This window comes from Pan troglodytes, chromosome 4 (assembly GCF_028858775.2).
Source record: "Pan troglodytes isolate AG18354 chromosome 4, NHGRI_mPanTro3-v2.0_pri, whole genome shotgun sequence".
Taxonomy (NCBI): Eukaryota; Metazoa; Chordata; class Mammalia; order Primates; family Hominidae; genus Pan; species Pan troglodytes.
Window position 1 is genome coordinate 73,881,168 of NC_072402.2, and position 18,058 is coordinate 73,899,225.

At 40.8% G+C, this 18,058-nt stretch overlaps 1 protein-coding gene across 3 annotated transcripts in view; it reads right to left on the reverse strand.

Moving 5' to 3' along the window:
* OSMR (oncostatin M receptor) overlaps positions 1–18,058 on the reverse strand; it is an 88,057-nt gene that overhangs the window by 15,384 nt on the left and 54,615 nt on the right. Inside the window, exons 8-11 of one of the 3 annotated variants that reach the window (XM_001141406.7) lie at positions 16,264–16,406; positions 15,787–15,937; positions 2,635–2,711; positions 1,196–1,418 (exon numbers count right to left, since the gene is read on the reverse strand). In XM_001141406.7, the coding sequence (XP_001141406.1) occupies positions 1,196–1,418; positions 2,635–2,711; positions 15,787–15,937; positions 16,264–16,406 (594 nt within the window). Of the gene's footprint in view, positions 1–1,195; positions 1,419–2,634; positions 2,712–15,786; positions 15,941–16,263; positions 16,407–18,058 lie in introns of those variants that run through there. The other 2 variants (XM_009449247.5, XR_010157248.1) reach the window with 2 other exon arrangements.

Below are 18,058 nucleotides of genomic sequence, written 5' to 3' on the forward strand. Positions count from 1 at the left end.
GTAGAAACAAGAAACACTTTAAGGATAGCTAGCTGGAGCCTCTCACCAGAAGGTCTAGGCATCTGAAGGCAGGGCATGGGGATGGAGGGTATGGTAGGAGACCCCAAAATACATAATTGCTCTCAGCAGTGTTGCTTTGAACTGGTCTCTCCCTTCCTCAGAAGAGGCCAGTACCAGCTCCCCGCGGCTGAATGAAATGCCCCCTTTTCCTGTTCGGATCCTAATGAAGTCAGAATATAACTTCTTTCTCTAATATAGTTCTTCAGAAAGCAGAGGTTACACTAAACAACTCCTAAAGCAATTTAGGTTGGTTTTTCTTCTATGGCACAATATAGTTTCTTTTCCTCATGTGATATATACTGGGTAGTTCTTTTAAGAACATAAAAATAAAACAAAACAACAACATCCTCTAATCCAACTCAACCCAAATTTAAGCTGAACTTGAATAAATACATATTATAGAACCTACAAGGGTCTGGAAATTTTAATAGCAGGAACTGAAGGGTAATATTATTGCAAGGTTCATGAATGATCCCAGGATGCCACTTGCCAACTACATTATGTATGCCCATGTGTGTATCATCTCATAGCATGTAACTGTGGGGTTGACTCTTTTTATGGCTAAGAAGGAAATTAATATCACTATTGATTTGGCATGTAAGGGCATTCCACCTCGTTTGCTCTTTCATAGGCAAGAGATTAGCCAGTTATTATCTTTTATTCTACAAAGTTGGCAGAGCCTGTGGTGAAAGTTGATGCCAGTTCTGATGATCTCTGGAAATGTTCATGGACTCTTTCCAGGTGCAAAGACTGACAACACTTTTTACAAAATAGTAAATGCAATTCCTATTTCACAAGCCACAGAGATCATAAATAGTAACTCCAACTCTCAGTGGTGACTGTTTGTTAGGGTTGCATTTACTTGAATAAATTTGAGATAATTTCCCATGTATGTTGAAGAATCCCCTGGACAGAAACGTCCTGAGACATGGCTGAAGTCTCCTTCTCCCCACACTGAGGGGACTGTCCCACTGAAACATGTTGACACACCTGGCCCAAAAGAAAATGACTATTTGGTGACTAGACATTTTGTCTTCCTAAGTTATTGTTTTCTCAATTTATCCATCACTACTTAATAACGTCATCAACATTTTCCTAGAGAATAAAAACAAAAGAAAATGAAAAACAAACTCACTGTTTTCGGGGTCTGCAGAGATGACTATTACAGAAGCAGGAGAAGCACCCACACTGTTGTTGGCTGTGACGCAGATTTGGTAGGAACACCTGTCAAGGATTAGTTTTGTGCTGTTGGCTGGCGCCGGAATGGAATGGAGCTCTGACCTGGATGGTTTGTCTAGGTTTTCTACAACTACATTATAGAACAGGATCTTTCCATTGGCATGCAGTTTTGATAATGGCTGAAAAAAATATTGATAAACATTTTTAAATGGGTTTTAATTGAAAGGAATTTGTACAACTCCTTTTTCATCTTTTCTGTCCCTCAACTCCTTTATATACGCACACACCAGAAAATTCAAACAGCTTAATAGAGAAAATAACTCTCTCAACCAAGTCTGAAATCAGACATTCAAATCTAACTGAAGGTGAGTAGAGAAGAGGATCATTTGGAGATAAGAGCCTCAAGAGCATTATGTGCCCCGAGAAGAGTGCTCAGGTCAGAATCACAAGGAATAGACTCTCTAACCTGGTGGAAAAAAGAATGTGAGGGGTAGTCAAGGGCAGAAAAGCAATGAGTACAAACAGCACCACCCTGGGACCCTGCAGGAGGAGCCTGGATACTGGCCTCATTCCACCTCCAGCCATGTTGTCCCCATGCAGCTGTACAGGGATTAGCTGCTCTCCATACCCAGAGCCCTCCTCTGGAAGATCCTCAGTTTGCAGAGAAATTCTTGCCCACACAGTCCCAAGCCCACTTCTGGGGTCTGTTCCTCAGGCCTCCCCTCCCCTAGCATGTGTACCACCAGCCCTGAGAGTGGGCTTAGAGTGGCTATCTGCTTGGGGTGTGGACAGAACCCGGACATGCAGACTGGCATGCCCACACGTCTGTGCACAGAGATTCTTGTGGAGTGTGCCAAACTAAAGGTGAAAAAAAAAGTGGGGTAGGTTGAGACCAGAGCCAACTCTCCCAGGATCACCATGTTTCAGTGTGAAACTGACGCATCACAGAGTTCAGAATACAAACCTGGCCTTCCAGGTTGTCATGAAGGTGTATTAGGCAAGATAGAAGGATAAAATTTATTTTATATTACAATTTTAAGCTTGATTTATAATTTTTAAATATAAATAGTATGACTATTTAAATATGTGTAACTTTTAACTATCATATGTGGTTGTTTACTTACATCTTTGCCCTGGGCCCTGCAAAAGTCAAGCCTGGCCTGAGTTGAAGTTGCAGAGAAGGTTCTACCAATCAGAACTGGCTGTCAGTTGCATGAGCTGTCAAAGGAGTGGAGTGGGATTCCTCTACTAGGTAAGACATTCTATTGGATGAATGTGAAGATCCCTCCCAGTTGGGACACTGAACCAATCCACAGTTCTCCAGAGGAAGACACATTTGTTTCCACAAATGTGGCTTTTGGAAACAATAAGGCTTTTGGAATCTGCACATCTTACCTTCCAGAATAAGGTCACAGTATGATTTCCTGGCTCCAAGTTCACAATTCTCCAGACATCAGGGGCCTCTGAGGGAGCTGAAATTAACCAAAGAAAAGTTCTTGAGTCACAATATGTATGTAAAGCAATATGCTCAACCTTTTTCTAGGATGGTCAAGGACATGACAATTACCTGTCCAACCTGAGGCTTGCCTCTCCCCTTTTCACTCTCTATGACTTCTACCCACTGGTCCACAGCCACACTGCTCACTCCTCACTAGGTGCACACAGTACAGTGCTTTATAAAAAGGTCAGCTGCCTCTGAAAGCCTTTATAAACATCAAGCCATACAACTACCAAAGAAGTTTGGAATAATTTGTCCATTAGACCAATTCCAGATGAGTTAGGTAAATTTCCCCCTTTTTTGACTTTCTAGGCAGCAGACCTTTGCTACTTCCTTGCCCCATCTGTCATGGATAGAGACACAGTGATGGGGAACCCACTAGGGGCAGGATGCGTTCTTCCTCACGTTTCATGATAGCCACGGCTGGCCCGCTCACTGGAGTGCTGGTCTCCCTCCACTGGGCAGGCCTCATCCCACTCCTCCTCCCAGCACCTTGCCTGCGCCTGGGTCACCTGCTTGCTGTGGACACTTGAGGCACCTGCAGCACCCAGCATTTCTTCTACTGTGGCTCTCACCATGCTGCTTTAGAATAGTGTGCTTCCTTGTCTCTCTGTCAATAAACCATAGGATCCCTGGGGTCAAGGGTTTTGAAACTCTAGCATCTGCCTCAGGGCCTGGCACTTCGTGAAAGCTCTACAAACTGTTTGAAAGAATAAAAACCAAACTTCAAAGGAACTCAGAAAACAACCTGCTTCAATGTCCCAATCTTTTCTTGTCTCCATCCCTCACTCAGAAATCTTTGTAGATGGATTGACTGATTGATTTTGCATCTAAATCTGCATTTGCTCAATCAACTTATCATAAGGAAAGGTCTTTAAATCCAAGCCAACTCTGGGTACCTATGTATTAAACCATTTAGGGGATCTCTTTTACACATAATAATAGCTAATATTTATAGAGGGGTTACTAGATGCCAGCCCGGTTCCAAATGTTTTGCATATATTAACTCATTTAATCCTCATAACAATTCTATGGGGCAGGTATGATTATTTACCCCATTCTCTAGATAAGGAAACTAAGACCCAGAGAGTAAGTTAATTTCTCAAATCACCCAGGTGAAAGTAAAAGTGAAGCCAAGATTTGAACTCAAGGTAGTTAGGGTCTGGTCATTCCATTATTCATCTTTAGAAAATGGATGGTCAATTGAAGGCTCAGCTTGCATGACAAGTTCAACAAAATTCTCATTTAAAAAAAATCTCAGCAATGGAAACATAATGAAATCAATGCAATTTATTTTAAAATCTTAAAAAGGCACACATTTTAATCATTGATTGATAAAAATATTATGAAAGTCCTATTAAGATGAGTACGTCTTTTCGTTTGTAAATTGTTTTGTTGGATTTATGTAATACTCTGTATTCCACATAGAATCAAATTTTCTACTGATACAATTTTGTCATGGTATGAACTTCACAAGAATAGTACAACAAGAAGTAGTCAAAAGAGAATTTAAAACATTCATAAGCCACAAGAAATATCAGGCTTTAACTGCTGAAGATATAGATGACCCAATTATAGCACATCCATGGAGACAAACAAGAAAGGGACTCACAGGTATTGATGTCATTCTGCAACTGAGTCCTAACAGCATATCTCATTTTTAAATCCAGACTTAAAAAACATCTTTATCTCTCTACTCAATCACATTTTGTGAACGTGCTGCTTCAGCTTTCTGAATTTGAAAATACAACTATAGCATGTCTCATATGACTTCTACTTTTAATGTTTACTTTGAAACTTCCCTTTAATTCTTAAAGATAGCTTGAATATTTTAGCATAGCCCCTAATAAAAATAACTGAATTAAATTCAAGTATCTAATTAAGAGAGTTAGTAGCATTGCTACAAACCTAAATAACTTTTGTGATAACAAAAATCAATTTAAATACAAGATGTGATATAGAGTTGTTAGTTTAATAATCTAATGGTTTAATAGTCCAGATACCATTTTAGAGTAATGATATAAAATCCAAATTACTTATCAGTAGGTTCCTTAACTTTACGTGAATTATTTTTCTTCCAACTCTTCCAACTTTTCTTCCAACTCTCAGTTTGCCAAATCACAAACTTTATTTTAATCAGAGAAAAACATCCTTTTTGAAAGGTGCAAATCAGTATTTACTAAATGTTTACCAGTCTACTATCATTGATAGGGTTTACTATATTTCAAAATATATATCCCAGTGCTGTCAAATTTTTGAGAAATTGTGATTTCATTAGAGTTGGTTATGAAAACATAAATTCAAAGTCCATCACCTGAGTGCTACTTTAACCTCCAGACTTCTTTGTGCATGCTATTATGTTCTTGAAAGTAATTTAGCATATTTCCATATAACTCATTCATGTGAAACCATAGTCAAATACTTCATCATTCAGTAGTTAATAATCAAATTTAGTGACTCATATCCCTCCCTATTACATTTTACTTTCCTTTGAAATACTTTTAAAAATACTTCCTAGAAACTCTCTCTTTTTATAATTTTATTTTAGAGTCAGGGAGTACATGTGCATGTTTGTTACACTGGTATATTGTGCAATGCTGAGGTTTGGAATATGAATGATCCCATCACCCAAACAGTGGGCATAGAACCCAACAGTTAGTTTTTCAACCCTTGCCCCCTCCCTTCCTTCCCCTTCTAGCAGTCCCCAGTGTCTACTGTTTCTATCTTTATTTTCATGAATACCCAATGTTTAGTTCCCACTTAAAAGTGAGAACATGCAGTATTGGATTTTCTGTTCCTGCATTAATTCGCTTAGGATAATGGCCTCCAGCTACATCCATGTTGCTGGGAGGAACGTTATTTCATTATTTATTCCAGGGTGTATATGTACCATATTTTCTTCATCCAATCCGCCATTGATGGGCACCTAGGTAGATTCCATGTCTTTGCTATGGTGAATAGTGCTGTGATGAACATATGCGTGTTGGTAGAATGATTTATTTTCCTTTGAATATATACCCAGTAATGGGATTGCTGGGTGGAACAGTAGCTCTGTTTTGAGAAATCTCCAAACTGCTTTTTACGAAGGTTGAACTAATTTATATTCCCTCCAACAGTGTATAAGTGTTCCCCTTTCCCTGCAGCTTCCCCAGAATCTGTTGCTTTTTGACTTTTTAGTAATAGCCATTTTGACTTGTGTCCTCATTAGAAAAGGCAATAGATGCACAGAGAAGCTCAAGAGAATACCCTGTGAGCAGACATAGAAGATGACCATCTACTAGCCAAAGAGAGTGGCCTCTGAGAAACAACCTCAGCCAACAGCTTGATGTCAGATTTCTAGCCTCCATAATTATGAGACACTAAATTTCTCTTGTTAAAGTCCTTCAGTCTGTGGTACTGTGTTATTAAAGCCCTAGAAAACTGTTACAACCTATTAGTACACATGGAATATATTCCCTGCATCATGGTTGAAATGAAACCAGCGTTTTATTATGTCAGGCTCCACTTGCATTTGAGATCTGAAGCACTGTGGAAAATGGCCTCCCTTAAGAAATATTATGAAGACATGTGAAGAAGGCTCCTGCCCTGATGGGGTTACAGGGATGAGTTCTGTGAGATGACACATTGCAAACAAATGAGTACAGTAGCTTAATCTTCCCCCTTTTTGTGTAACACCTCCTTCTGTGCAAAAACGTTCTTGTAAGAACATTGGCTTTCAATACTTACAGAAGGTCTAGCAGGACAGTGGTGCTGACTGCTACAGAAGCTACCTGGGGTAGCTAAAGAATAAAAACAGTAACAACATGCAAAGATTTTTAAAAATAGCCTTTCTGATTGGTGTGAGATGGTGTCTCTTGTGATTTTGATATGACTTTTTCTGATGATTGGTGATGTTGAGCATTTTTTAATGTATTTTGGCTGCTTGTATGTCTTCAGAACTCTCTGTTCATGTCCTTCACCCATTTTTTTTTTTTTTTTTTTTTTTGAGATGGAGTCTCACTCTGTCGCCCAGGCTGGAGTGCAGTGGCACGACCTCTGCTCACTGCAAGCTCCGCCTCCTGGGTTCATGCCATTCTTCCACCTCAGCCTCTTGAGTAGCTGGGACTATAGGCAGCCACCACCACGCCTGGCTAATTTTTTTCTATTTTTAGTAGAGACGGGGTTTCACCATGTTAGCCAGGATGGTCTCAATCTCCTGAACTCGTGATCCTCCTGCCTTGGCCTCCCAAAGTGCTGGGATTACAGGCATGAGCCACTGCGCCTGGCCCTTTTGCCCACTTTTTAATGGGGTTGTTTGCTTTCTGCTTGTTGAATTGTTTAAGTTCCTTATAGATGCTGGATATTAGGTGTTTGTCAGGTGCATAGTTTACAAATAGTTTCTCACATTCTGTAGGTTGTTGCTTACTCTTTTGATAGTATCTTTTGTGGTTCAGTAGCTCTTTAGTTTAATTAGGTCTGACTTGTCAATTTTTGTTTTTGTTGCAATTTCTTTTGAAGACTTAGTCATAAATTATTTCCCAAGGCCAATGTCCAGAATGGTGTTTCCTAGGTTTTCTTCTAGGATTCCTATAGTTTGAGGTCTTACATTTAAATCTGTAATTCATCTCGAGTTAATTTTTTCTACATGGTGAAAGGTACAGGTCTAGCTTCATTCTTCCACACATAGCTAGCCAGCTATCCCAGCACCATCTATTATATTAGGAGTCCTTTCCCCATTGCTTATTTTTGTTGACTTTGTAGAAGATCAGATGGCTGTAGGTGTGTAGTTTTGTTTTTGGGTTCTCTATTCTGCTTCATTGGTCTATGTGACTGTTTTTGTACTGGTACCATGATGTTTTGGTTACTGTACTCTTGTAGTATAGTTTGAACTGGGGTAATGTGCTGCCTATTGCTTTGTCCTTTTTGCTTAGAAATGCTTTGTCTATATAGGCTCTTTTTTGTTTCCATATCAATTTTTTGAATAGTTTTTTTCTATTTCTGTGAAAAATAACATTGATAGTTTGATAGAAATAGCATTGAATCTGTAAATTGCTTTGGGGAGTCGGTGATTTTAATGATATTGATTCTTCCAATCTGTGAGCACGGAATATTTTTCTATTTCTTTGTGTCATCTATGATTTCTTTCAGCAGTGTTTTCTAGTTCTCCTTGTAGAGATCTTTCACCTCCTTGGTTAAATGTATTACTAGGTATTTTTGTGTATGTGAGTATCGAAAGTAGGATTGCGTTCTTGACTTGGGTCTCAGCTTGAATCTTATTGGTGTATAGAAATACTACTGATTTTTGTACATCGATCTTGTATCCTGAAACTTTGCTGACTTTTTTTTTTAAATCAGATCTAGGAGCTTTTATGCAGAGACTATGGGGTTTTCTAGGTATACAATCATATCACCTGCAAACAAAGATAGTTTGACTTCTGACTTCCTCTTTTTCTATTTGGATGCTTTTTATTTCTTTCTCTTGTCTGATTGCTCTGGCTAGGACTTCCAATATTATATTGAATAGGAGTGGTGAGAGTGGACATCCTTGTCTTATTCCAGTTCTCAAGTGGAATGCTTCCAGCTTCTGCCCACTTAGTATGATGTTGGCTGTGGATTTGTCATAGATCTAGGCTCTTATTTTGAGGTATGTTCCTTCAACATGTAGTTTGTTGAGAGTTTTTAACATGAATGGATATTGAATTTCATCAAAAGCTTTTTCTGCATATATTGAGATGATTGTGTGGTTTTTGTTTTTAGCTCGGTTTATGTGATGAATCACATTTAGTGATTTGCGTAGGCTGACACAACCTTGCATCCCAGGGATAAAGCTTACTTGATTGTGGTGGCTTAGCTTTTTAATGTGCTGCTGGATCTGGATTGCTAGTATTTTGTTGAGGATTTTTGCATCTATGTTCATCAAGGATATTGACCTGAAGTTTTCTCTTTTTGTTGTGTCTCTCTGCCAGGTTTTGGTGTCAGAATGATGCTGGCCTCACAGAATGAGTTAGGGAGGAGTCCCCCAACTCAGTTTTTTTGGAATAGTTTCTGTAGGAATGGTACCAGCTCTTTATACCTCTGACAGAATTTGGCTGTGAATGCATCTGGTCCTGGGCTTTCTCTGGTTCCTAGGCTTTTTGTTACTGATTCAGTTTCAGATCCCACTATTGGTCTGTCCAGGGATTCAATTTCTTCCTGGTTCAATCTTGAGAGGCTGTATGTTTCCAGGCTGTATGTTTTCTAGTTTGTGTCCAAAAAGGTGCTCACAGTAATCTCTGGGAGTTTTTATATTTCTATGGGGTCAAGTGGTAATGTCCTCTAACATTTCTGATTGTGTTTATTTGGATCTTCTTTTATTCTTTATTAGTCTAGGTCATGATCTATGAAACTTATTCTTCTTAATAACTCCTGGATTGATTGATCTTTTGTATAGTTTTTTGCATCTCAATTTCCTTCAGTTCAGTTCTAATTTTGGTTATTTCTTGTCTTCTGACAGCTTTGGTGTTGGTTTGCTCGTTTCTCTACTTCTTTGAGGTGTGATGTTGGGTTGTTAATTTGAGATCTTTGTCACCCAGGCTGGAGTGTAGTGATGCAATCTCAGCTCACTGCAACCTCCACCTCCCGGGTTCCAGCAATTCTCCTGCCTCAGCCTCCCGAGTAGCTGGGACTACAGGCACGTGCCACCACGCCTGGCTAATTTTTGTATTTTTTAGTAGAGATGGGGTTTCACCATATTGGCCAAGCTAGTCTCAAACTCCTGACCTCGTGATCTGCCCACGTTGGCCTCCCAAAGTGCTGGGATTACAGGCGTGAGCTACCGCACCCAGCCAAAACTTTACTCTTAACGTGGCTTTGCTGTGTCTCAGAGATCCTGGTATATTGTTATCTTTCTTCTCATTAATTTCAAATAATTTCTTAATTTCTGCCTTAATTTCATTGTTTACCCAAAAGTCTTTCAGCAGCAGGTTAATTTCCATGTAATCGGGTGGTTTTGAGTAATTTTCTTCGTACTCATTTCTATTTTTATTGTGCTGTTGCCTGAGAGTGTGTTGGTATTATTTTGTTTTTTTTTTTTAATTTGCTGAGGATTGTTTTATGTCTAATTGTGTAGTCAGTTTTAGAGTATATGCCATGTGCAGATGAGAATAATGTATATTTGTTTTGGGGTGGAGAGTTCTGTAAGCCCATTTGGTCAAGTGTCAAGTTGAGGTCCTTACTATCTTTGTTAGTTTTCTGCCTTGATAATTCATGTAATACTGTCAGCAAAATGTTGAATTCTCCCACTATTATTATGTGGTTATCTAAGTCTCTTTGTAAGTCTCTAAGAACTTACTTTATGAATCTGTGTGCTCCTGTGTTAGGTGCATATATATTTAGGATAGTTAAGTCTTCTTGTTGAATTGAACTCTTTACCATTAAGTAATGCCCTTCTTTGTCTTTTCTGATCATTATTGGTTTAAAATAAATTTTGACAGAAATTGGAATACCAATCCCTGCTTTTTTCTGTTTTGTTTGGTTGGTAGATTTTTCTGTATCCCTTTACTTTGAACCTATGGGTGTCACTGCATGTGATATAGGTCTCCTGTAGACAGCATACAGTTGGATCTTGCTTCTTTCTCCAACTTGCCACTCTGTGCCTTTTAATTGGGGCATGTAACCTGTGCGCATTCAAGTTTAATACTGGTATGTGTGGATTTGATCCTGTCATTGTCTTGTTAGCTGGTTATTATGCAGATTTGATTGCGTGGTTGCTTTATACTGTCAATGGTCTATTACTTAAGTCTGTTTTTGTGGTGGTTGGTAATGGACTTCCTTTTTCATATTTGGCACTTCCTTAAGGATCTCTTCTAAGGCAGGTCTAATGGTAGTGAATTCCCTTAGCATTTGCTTGTCTGAAAAGGATCTTATTTCTCATTCACTTATGAAGCTTAGTTTGGTGAGATATGAAATTCTTGGTTGGGATTTCTTTTAAGAATGTTCAGTACAGGCCCCAATCTCTTTTGGCTTGTAGCATTTCTGATAAAAAGTCCACTGTTAGCGTGATGGGGTTCCCATTGTAGGTGACCCGCCCTGTCTCCCTAGCTGCCTTTAACATTTTTTCTTTCATTTCAACCTTGAAGAATCTGATGACTATGTCTTGGAGACATGGTGTCTTTGGGATGGTCATCTTGTATAGTACCTCACAGGAGTTCTCTGCATTTCCTGAATTTGAATGTTGTCCTCTCCAGTGAGGCTGGGGAAATTTTTGTGAATAATATCCTCAAATATGTTTTCCAAGTTGCTTGCCTTCTCTGCCTCTCTTTCAAGAACACCAATGAGTGGCTGAGTTGTTCTCTTTACATAATAATTTTTCTTTATTTTTTTCTTTATTTTTGTTATATTGAGTTATATTGAAGAACTGGTCTTTGAGCTGAGACTCTTTCCTCAGCTTGCATTTGTATTATGAAATTCTTGAAATGAATTATTCAGCTCTATCAGATCAGTTTGATTCTTTCTTTAAATGGACATTTTGTCTTTTATCTCCTGTGTCATTTTGTTGTATTCCTTAGATTCCTCGGATTGGGTTTTCACTTTCTCTTGGATGTTGATGATCTTTGTTTCTATCCATATTCTGAATTCTAATTCTGTCATTTTGAACAGGTTAAGAACCATTGCTAGGATGCTAGTATGGTCTTTGGAGGTAAGAAGATACTCTGGCTTTTTGAGTTGCCACTGAGTTCTTGCATTCTTTCCTTCTCATCTGTGTGGGCTGATGTTCCTTTAGTCTTTGAAGTTGCTGTCCTTTGGATGGGTTTTTGTTTTGTTTTATGTTTTATGTTATTTGATGTCCTTGGGGGACATCTGATTTTGGTATAAGATGGATTCAGTTGACTGGGTTCCCATCTGGAAGATTTTAAGGGGCCAAAGCTCAGCTTAGCACTCCTGGTCTGCATGCTCTAACTCTGCAGGACTGGTATGAGGCCCCCACCTTTGTTCTCTGGCCCCTCAAGGCTAGGAACCTGCTGTGTTGGAGGGGCTGAACTGTTCTCAGTCTGCTGGCCACAAAACTCCAATGAGTGGTGCAGGCCAAAGCACTTCATCAGGGTAGTGGCAGCAGGGTCCATGCTCACTCACATGTGCCAGCAGCTAGGGCAGTGCAGTGGTTTGTATGTGCATCAGCTGGGGTGGGGTACCTCTGAGAGTAGGGCTGCAGGGTTCCTGCATGCAGTTGCCCTGGTGGGGGGATGCAGGCAGAGGCAGAAGTGCCAGTGACAGTGCTGGCACTGGTGCTGGCAGTGGTGGAGGCAGGAGGCTACCAGTCTTTGTGCATGAGTTTGCACAGGCAGCAGTGGCAGTGCAGGGGTGGGTGGAGTTGCCAGCATCCATGCATGCATTCACATCGGCAGTTGTGGTGGCACTGGGAAGGCAGGGCCGTGGTTGTCTGTGTGCTGGTTTGCAGCAGCCACAGTGGCAGCACAGGGGTAGGGGCAGAGTTGCCGGTGTCTGTGCATGCATTTGTGCCAGTGATGGTGTTGGGGGGTTGTGGGGCCATGCACACATTCACGCTGGTGGCAGTGTCGGCAGGAGTGGGGGTGGGGCTGCTGGTGTCCATGCGCTCTTTCACACCAGAAATGGCAGCACCAGGGGGAGGCAGGGCCACATGTTGTGCTTATGCCAACAGCAGTAGTGGGATATGTGCACACACAAGCCATTGGAGGAGAAGAGGCAAGGTCCACCCACACGTGCGCACTGGCAAAGTGGTGGTGGGGTGACCACGGACAAGTGCATACTGGCAAGGTGGCATTGGGGAGGCTGTGGTTGGGGGAGGCTGCAGGTGGGCTGATGCATGTCAGTAGGGACTGTTCTGCTGGAGCTCTCCAATGGTCAGGTGCCATCTGCCAGCAAAGCAGCTATGATATGGTCCCCTAGGAAGCACCCTAGTTGGGCATCTGAGGCTGCAACTCCAGCTAGCGTGGCAAGGCTGGAGCCTCAGGAGTGGCCAGCAGACAGGGGATCACTCAGACTGGACTGGCCCCATCTCATGGGTAAGACCATTCTCCTCTGTCTAGGTCTCACGGTCACCCTATGGCCAAAGTCTCCTAGAGGAGCACGGCAAGGCTTGGGGGATCTGTGTCGCTGGCCATGCTCCACTGCAGATGTTTCTGCACCAAACCCTCTGGGCCCTGCCCAGGATGGAGCTCTATTCCTACTACCTCTCTAAGAAGCTCTTCCTGCCAGTCCAATTGTCCATGAGGGTTGTGGGGTTTCCTGCTGCCTGGATTCCAAAGGTCCACGGCAGGGGCAGGCCGCCTGTTCAACCCCTTCTCCAGGAGTTGCTGGGGGCCAAGAACGAGTGTGGGTGCTTCATAGCCCTGTGCAGGGTATGCAGCTTCCTGACCCTTCAGCCCAGCTTCTGCATTCTCCCTGTGTCCACTCTTAATGTAGGGTTTTCTAGGTATAGAATCATATCATCAGCAAAGAGAGAGAGTTTGACTTCTTTTCCTTTTGGGATGTGTTTCTCTTGCCTGATTCCTCTGGCTAGGACCTCCAACTTCTATTTTTTAAATATGATTTCTGCATACTAAAATGGTTTAAAAAATTTTTGGCTGCTAAGTGTGAAAGTGTTAAATAGCAATTGTCACGAAATTAACAAAATTTAACAAAATTAAGGTGTTTCAAATATTAAAAAATAACTTTTCTATTTTTTTTAGTTTTTGGTTTGTGAGAGGACAAGTAATTTTTGATCTGATTCAGAACATTTCTTTGAAAGAAGAACTGTTTTGGAACATAACATTAAAATGTATCTCTCCATCTTATAAAAGTATAATCTTTTTTGCCTAATAATTGACATTTAAGTTTTTTATTTTAGTTGCTGACTCAACACTTTATACTTTAAGTTAAAGGTGGCCATATATTTTTAAATCTATTAAAGCAGATTTCAATTTGCTAAATAAGTCATTGGAGAAGCCAATATTAAATTTAAAACTTTATTGAAATACTCAGGGACAATATCTAAGCTCAATGCAAAATCTTCAGCTGGCTTGTAAATTACTATTTATAACAAAAAAGTGCTACAATACAGTTGATAGCACTATATTTTATAAACAACATCATTTATACCATCAATTCATTTAACTCAATGTCTGCTCACTATAATTATACTTAAGCATGGTTATAATACACATAAATATTTGAGTTTTCCAGCATTAAGCAAAGCGTGATCAGAAGTAATAAAAAATTCCTATAGGTTCACCTTCAGTAGATTCATCTCATTTTCTTGTCATCATCAAAAGCAAAGTTAAGTGTTTTCAAGATGTTAGATTATTACTATAATCTAAAAGAAACTCTATTCTTTTGCCATCTTCCCTTTTTACATAATTTTAGTTATGTTGGAATAAATTTTCAAAAAAAAAACAGAAAACGTAAAGCAAAATAATAAAAATTCTTTTCTAAAACACACTGAGGAAAATGCAACATTCCTCTCAGGAACAGGGCCTTCCAGAACAAAGATTATTGAGGAAGCCGTACCCCTAGGAAAAATTACTGGAGTCTCAATGGGCTTGAGGATAGGCAGACACCACCAGGGAAGCGGGGAGGCCTGCAGAACTTGACTAATGACCATCCTCATGTGTGGATTCTGATTAGCGGTGCCCACTACCCCCAAATTAGAGTCACTGCTTTAAAATGGTCCTCCCAGAATCAAACAGAAAGAGTTCTGCCAGCTGCCATACACAAATAAGAATAATAATAAAATACATATGTATAATCCTTCCTTTGGCACTAAAATAGCCAGGACTTGAATCAACAAGATCTAGAGGTTGTAATAACACCAAGAGAGAGAACACACAGAATTGAGCTCTGATTAAGGGTGGAGCTCTGGTGTCAGGCTGCCTGGATGTGAGTCGCAGCTCAGTCAGTGCCTGGCTGAACCAGTTAAATTACTTAATCTTTCTGTGCCCTGATATCCTCTGGCATAAAATGAGGATCATAAGAGCACCTACTGCATGTTGTCAGGATGAAAAGAGAGGAGCACAGAGGGCCCTTCGAGCTATGTATGGCTCACAGTAAATGTTGACTCCTATGATTTTTTTTTTTTTTGAGATGGAGTCTCGCTCTGTTGCCCAGGCTGGAGTGCAATGGCACGATCTCAGCTTACTGCAACCTCCACCTCCCAGGTTCAAGCGGTCTCCTGCCTCAGCCTCCCGAGTAGCTGGGATTACAGGCGTGTGCCACCACGCCTGGCTAATTTTTGTATTTTTAGTAGACATGGGATTTCACCATGTTGGTCAGGCTGGTCTCGAACTCCTGACCACGTGATCCACCTGCCTCGGCCTCCCAAAGTGCTAGGATTACAGGTGTGAGCCACTGCACTCCTAAGATTATTATGATGTCTGTACCATTCAGTAACTCTGCAATCAGGGCAAATCTCTTCAGTTATGGGTGCAAGTTGCCTCATCTGTAAAATGGGCAACAGTTATCCTTTATGACATTGAGTTGGAGGGAGATGGAAGCAGGATTGGGCCATCAAATCTCCTGAGGCCCATTTGAGTTCTCAGACATAGTTATTTAGCAGGAAAAGTTTGCAATCAATACTGAGGAAACCCTGCCACAGAGCATGCTGGAGAGGGCACACGGTATGGCATCACCGGAACAAATGACTCACAAATAACCATTAAGGTTCCAAATGTCATTACATTTCCAAACATGGCCTCAAGTTGTTTAGGATGAGACCAATGCTTTCCTTGTCGTTAACACTTCCATTTGTCCCCAGTCCTGAATTAAAGGTGTATACTAATTTATATAGCTCCAGATCTACTGTGAATCCAGCAAAGTGATGGCTTGAAACCATTTTGGGAAAATGAAAGGTAAGAGAGAAGATAGGCAGTATAAATAAAATACTACTGTCAACTGTCTGAGGTGGACGGTTTCCCATTCACTTCTCATGAGGCACCTAATCTAATTTTTTAAATGCTACCCCACCTCTGTTTAAATATTTTTCTCTTAGTTTTTGGTACAACCAAAATCTCTTAAGGAAACCAGTCTAACTCCTAAGACCTACTTCTTTGGGTTAAATGCCAGGGGGCTGAACATACCAGCTTCAAGTGTGGTGAAGTTCTGACCACTCCATTCACTCCATTTCCAGAAGTGGCTGGCATCAGCACAGCGTACTCGCGCCATGTACTCTGTGGCAGGTTCCAGTTCACTTAAGAAGTACTCACCGTTCACCTTGACGGAAACATTGTACTGCTTGATCAAAAAAGAGAAGAAAAGAAAAAAGAGAAAAGAACAAGACAGAAGCATTGGTGAGTGCATCCCATTACAAAGGCAAACCAGAACACAGCAAATCCTGACCTGGAGTAAGATCAGTTCTTCTTTGGGGGGAAAAAATCTTCAAGGCCCATTTCCTAACCATAAAAGTGTATGATTAATTTCATGGACCTTTTAAAACAGATGACCCACACCATTTGAACCTACACAGAAATAAGAGTTTAAAGTGATTTTATTCATCAGTGTCTCTGTTCAGGACAAAAAGGAATTTTTGAAAATAGAAAATTAAGCAGGGTTCTTACTTGCATCATTTTTCCTTCACCATGGAGTTCAATCTGACACAAATATGTGAAATTATTCCTCATGGAGTGCACCTTCCAGGTCATGATGGCGTTTGTGGCATTTACATTTTCAAAGTTGACACTAAAAGGATTCATTAAATAAACTGTCAAAAAAAAGAAAAAGAAACAAAAAAATTCAAGCATAGATCCAAAAAGACATTGGTAATAGGCAGTTTATTTCTTCATTTATTTGTTCAACAAGTATTTTTGTTCACTTTTGAGAACATGACAAACAAGAACTTACAGACGAGCTAGAATGAGCCAACTACAGCCTTTCTCTCTCAACGATTCTACTGCATGCATTGAACAAAATACAAAAAGAAACTACTTGAGGACTCTTAAAATTAAACACAAGTAGGCAAATTGGGAAGGGGAGTCAAAACTTGGAGAAGATGGCCCACAGGGGAGAATTTTAACACAACTCAGAGTCTAACCAAAATAACATTAACAATGTCAAGGATATAATCCAAAATATGTAGACTGTGCTAGGAATGCAACATCTTTAGATGAGAGGGGGATTGGCCAGAACAGCTCAGGCTCTGTTCCAGTCCTCCCTAGAAACAGGATGTCCTTTAATACTTTAGTGCAGCGAGTCATGTGTTGTCAGGATATAAAATCCAGGATGGATGCTTCTGAGGTCTCTCAGCTATGGTACAAGTGAAGAACTCAGAGATAAGATTCTGTTTGCCCTGGGCAGCTCTCCACAGCCTTGGGGACCAGCAGCAATAAATCCCAGGCTTGTGTTATCCCTTGCTGCCTGTCTGATGGTAACAAATCCATTTCACGTAACTTGTTGTGTATAAGTGTATTCTGTCTCACTGGACTCGGACAGTTGATAACCAGTGAACAGAAAGCACCTGCTTCACAAAATTGGCACAGCAAGCAGGATTCAATCTGACAGAACAATGGCTCATTGGTGAAGTAGAAGGGGCAATACCCTATCTCATACCTGGCCCACAGTGGAGACATCAGACCAGCTAGATGTTTTATGGGGAAGAAGCAGTGATAAGAGAGACACAGGCCACACATACTCCCCGAGAATGTGGGTGAGGTGGCTGCATGGATTGTGGCAGAGGAAAGAAGCGTGGAAACAGGGGAGCTTAGTGCACATATGTGATTGCTCCTTCCTGGGTATTCAGATGCATCTGGAGGCATCTGAGAGGGAATTAAAAAGAGGTCCTCTGATGGTCCTTGAGACATCTGAGAGGGAACCAGCATGCACAATGCAGGCCTTCATAGAGAAGGTGACTCAAGATCCAAAGGACACACATAGACATAAGCAGTAAGCTCTCAAGCAACCTGGTTGGTGTGTTTGTTGGATAAAGGGACACTGCAGACCCAAACGGTGCAGTTAGCGTTGTTGCCAAAGTCTCTAGGTGCCTACCGAAGGCCACTGGCCTAATACTCTTGTTAAGAGAAAAGAGAAAAAGAAGAAAATTCAGACTTTTCTGGAGTTCTTGGATACTGGAGCCCACATGACAATATTTCCTTGTTCTTTTAGGGGAAAAATTAAACTGATGACATTGGGAGGTTTTCGGACAAACATAGTGACTCAGGGTGCTTATCTGGTTGTGGGCAGGGCCCATTGGGCCATTTTAGGTGCCAGAGACCATGGTTCCTATCAGTCAGTGCATCATAGGCATTGGCATTTTGGCTGCTTGGGGCACAGAAGGCCACTTCCATCTGAAGGGGTATGTTCCCCCAACACAGCTAAGGATTTAAGCCATAACAGTGGGGCATATCCACTTCTGCCTGC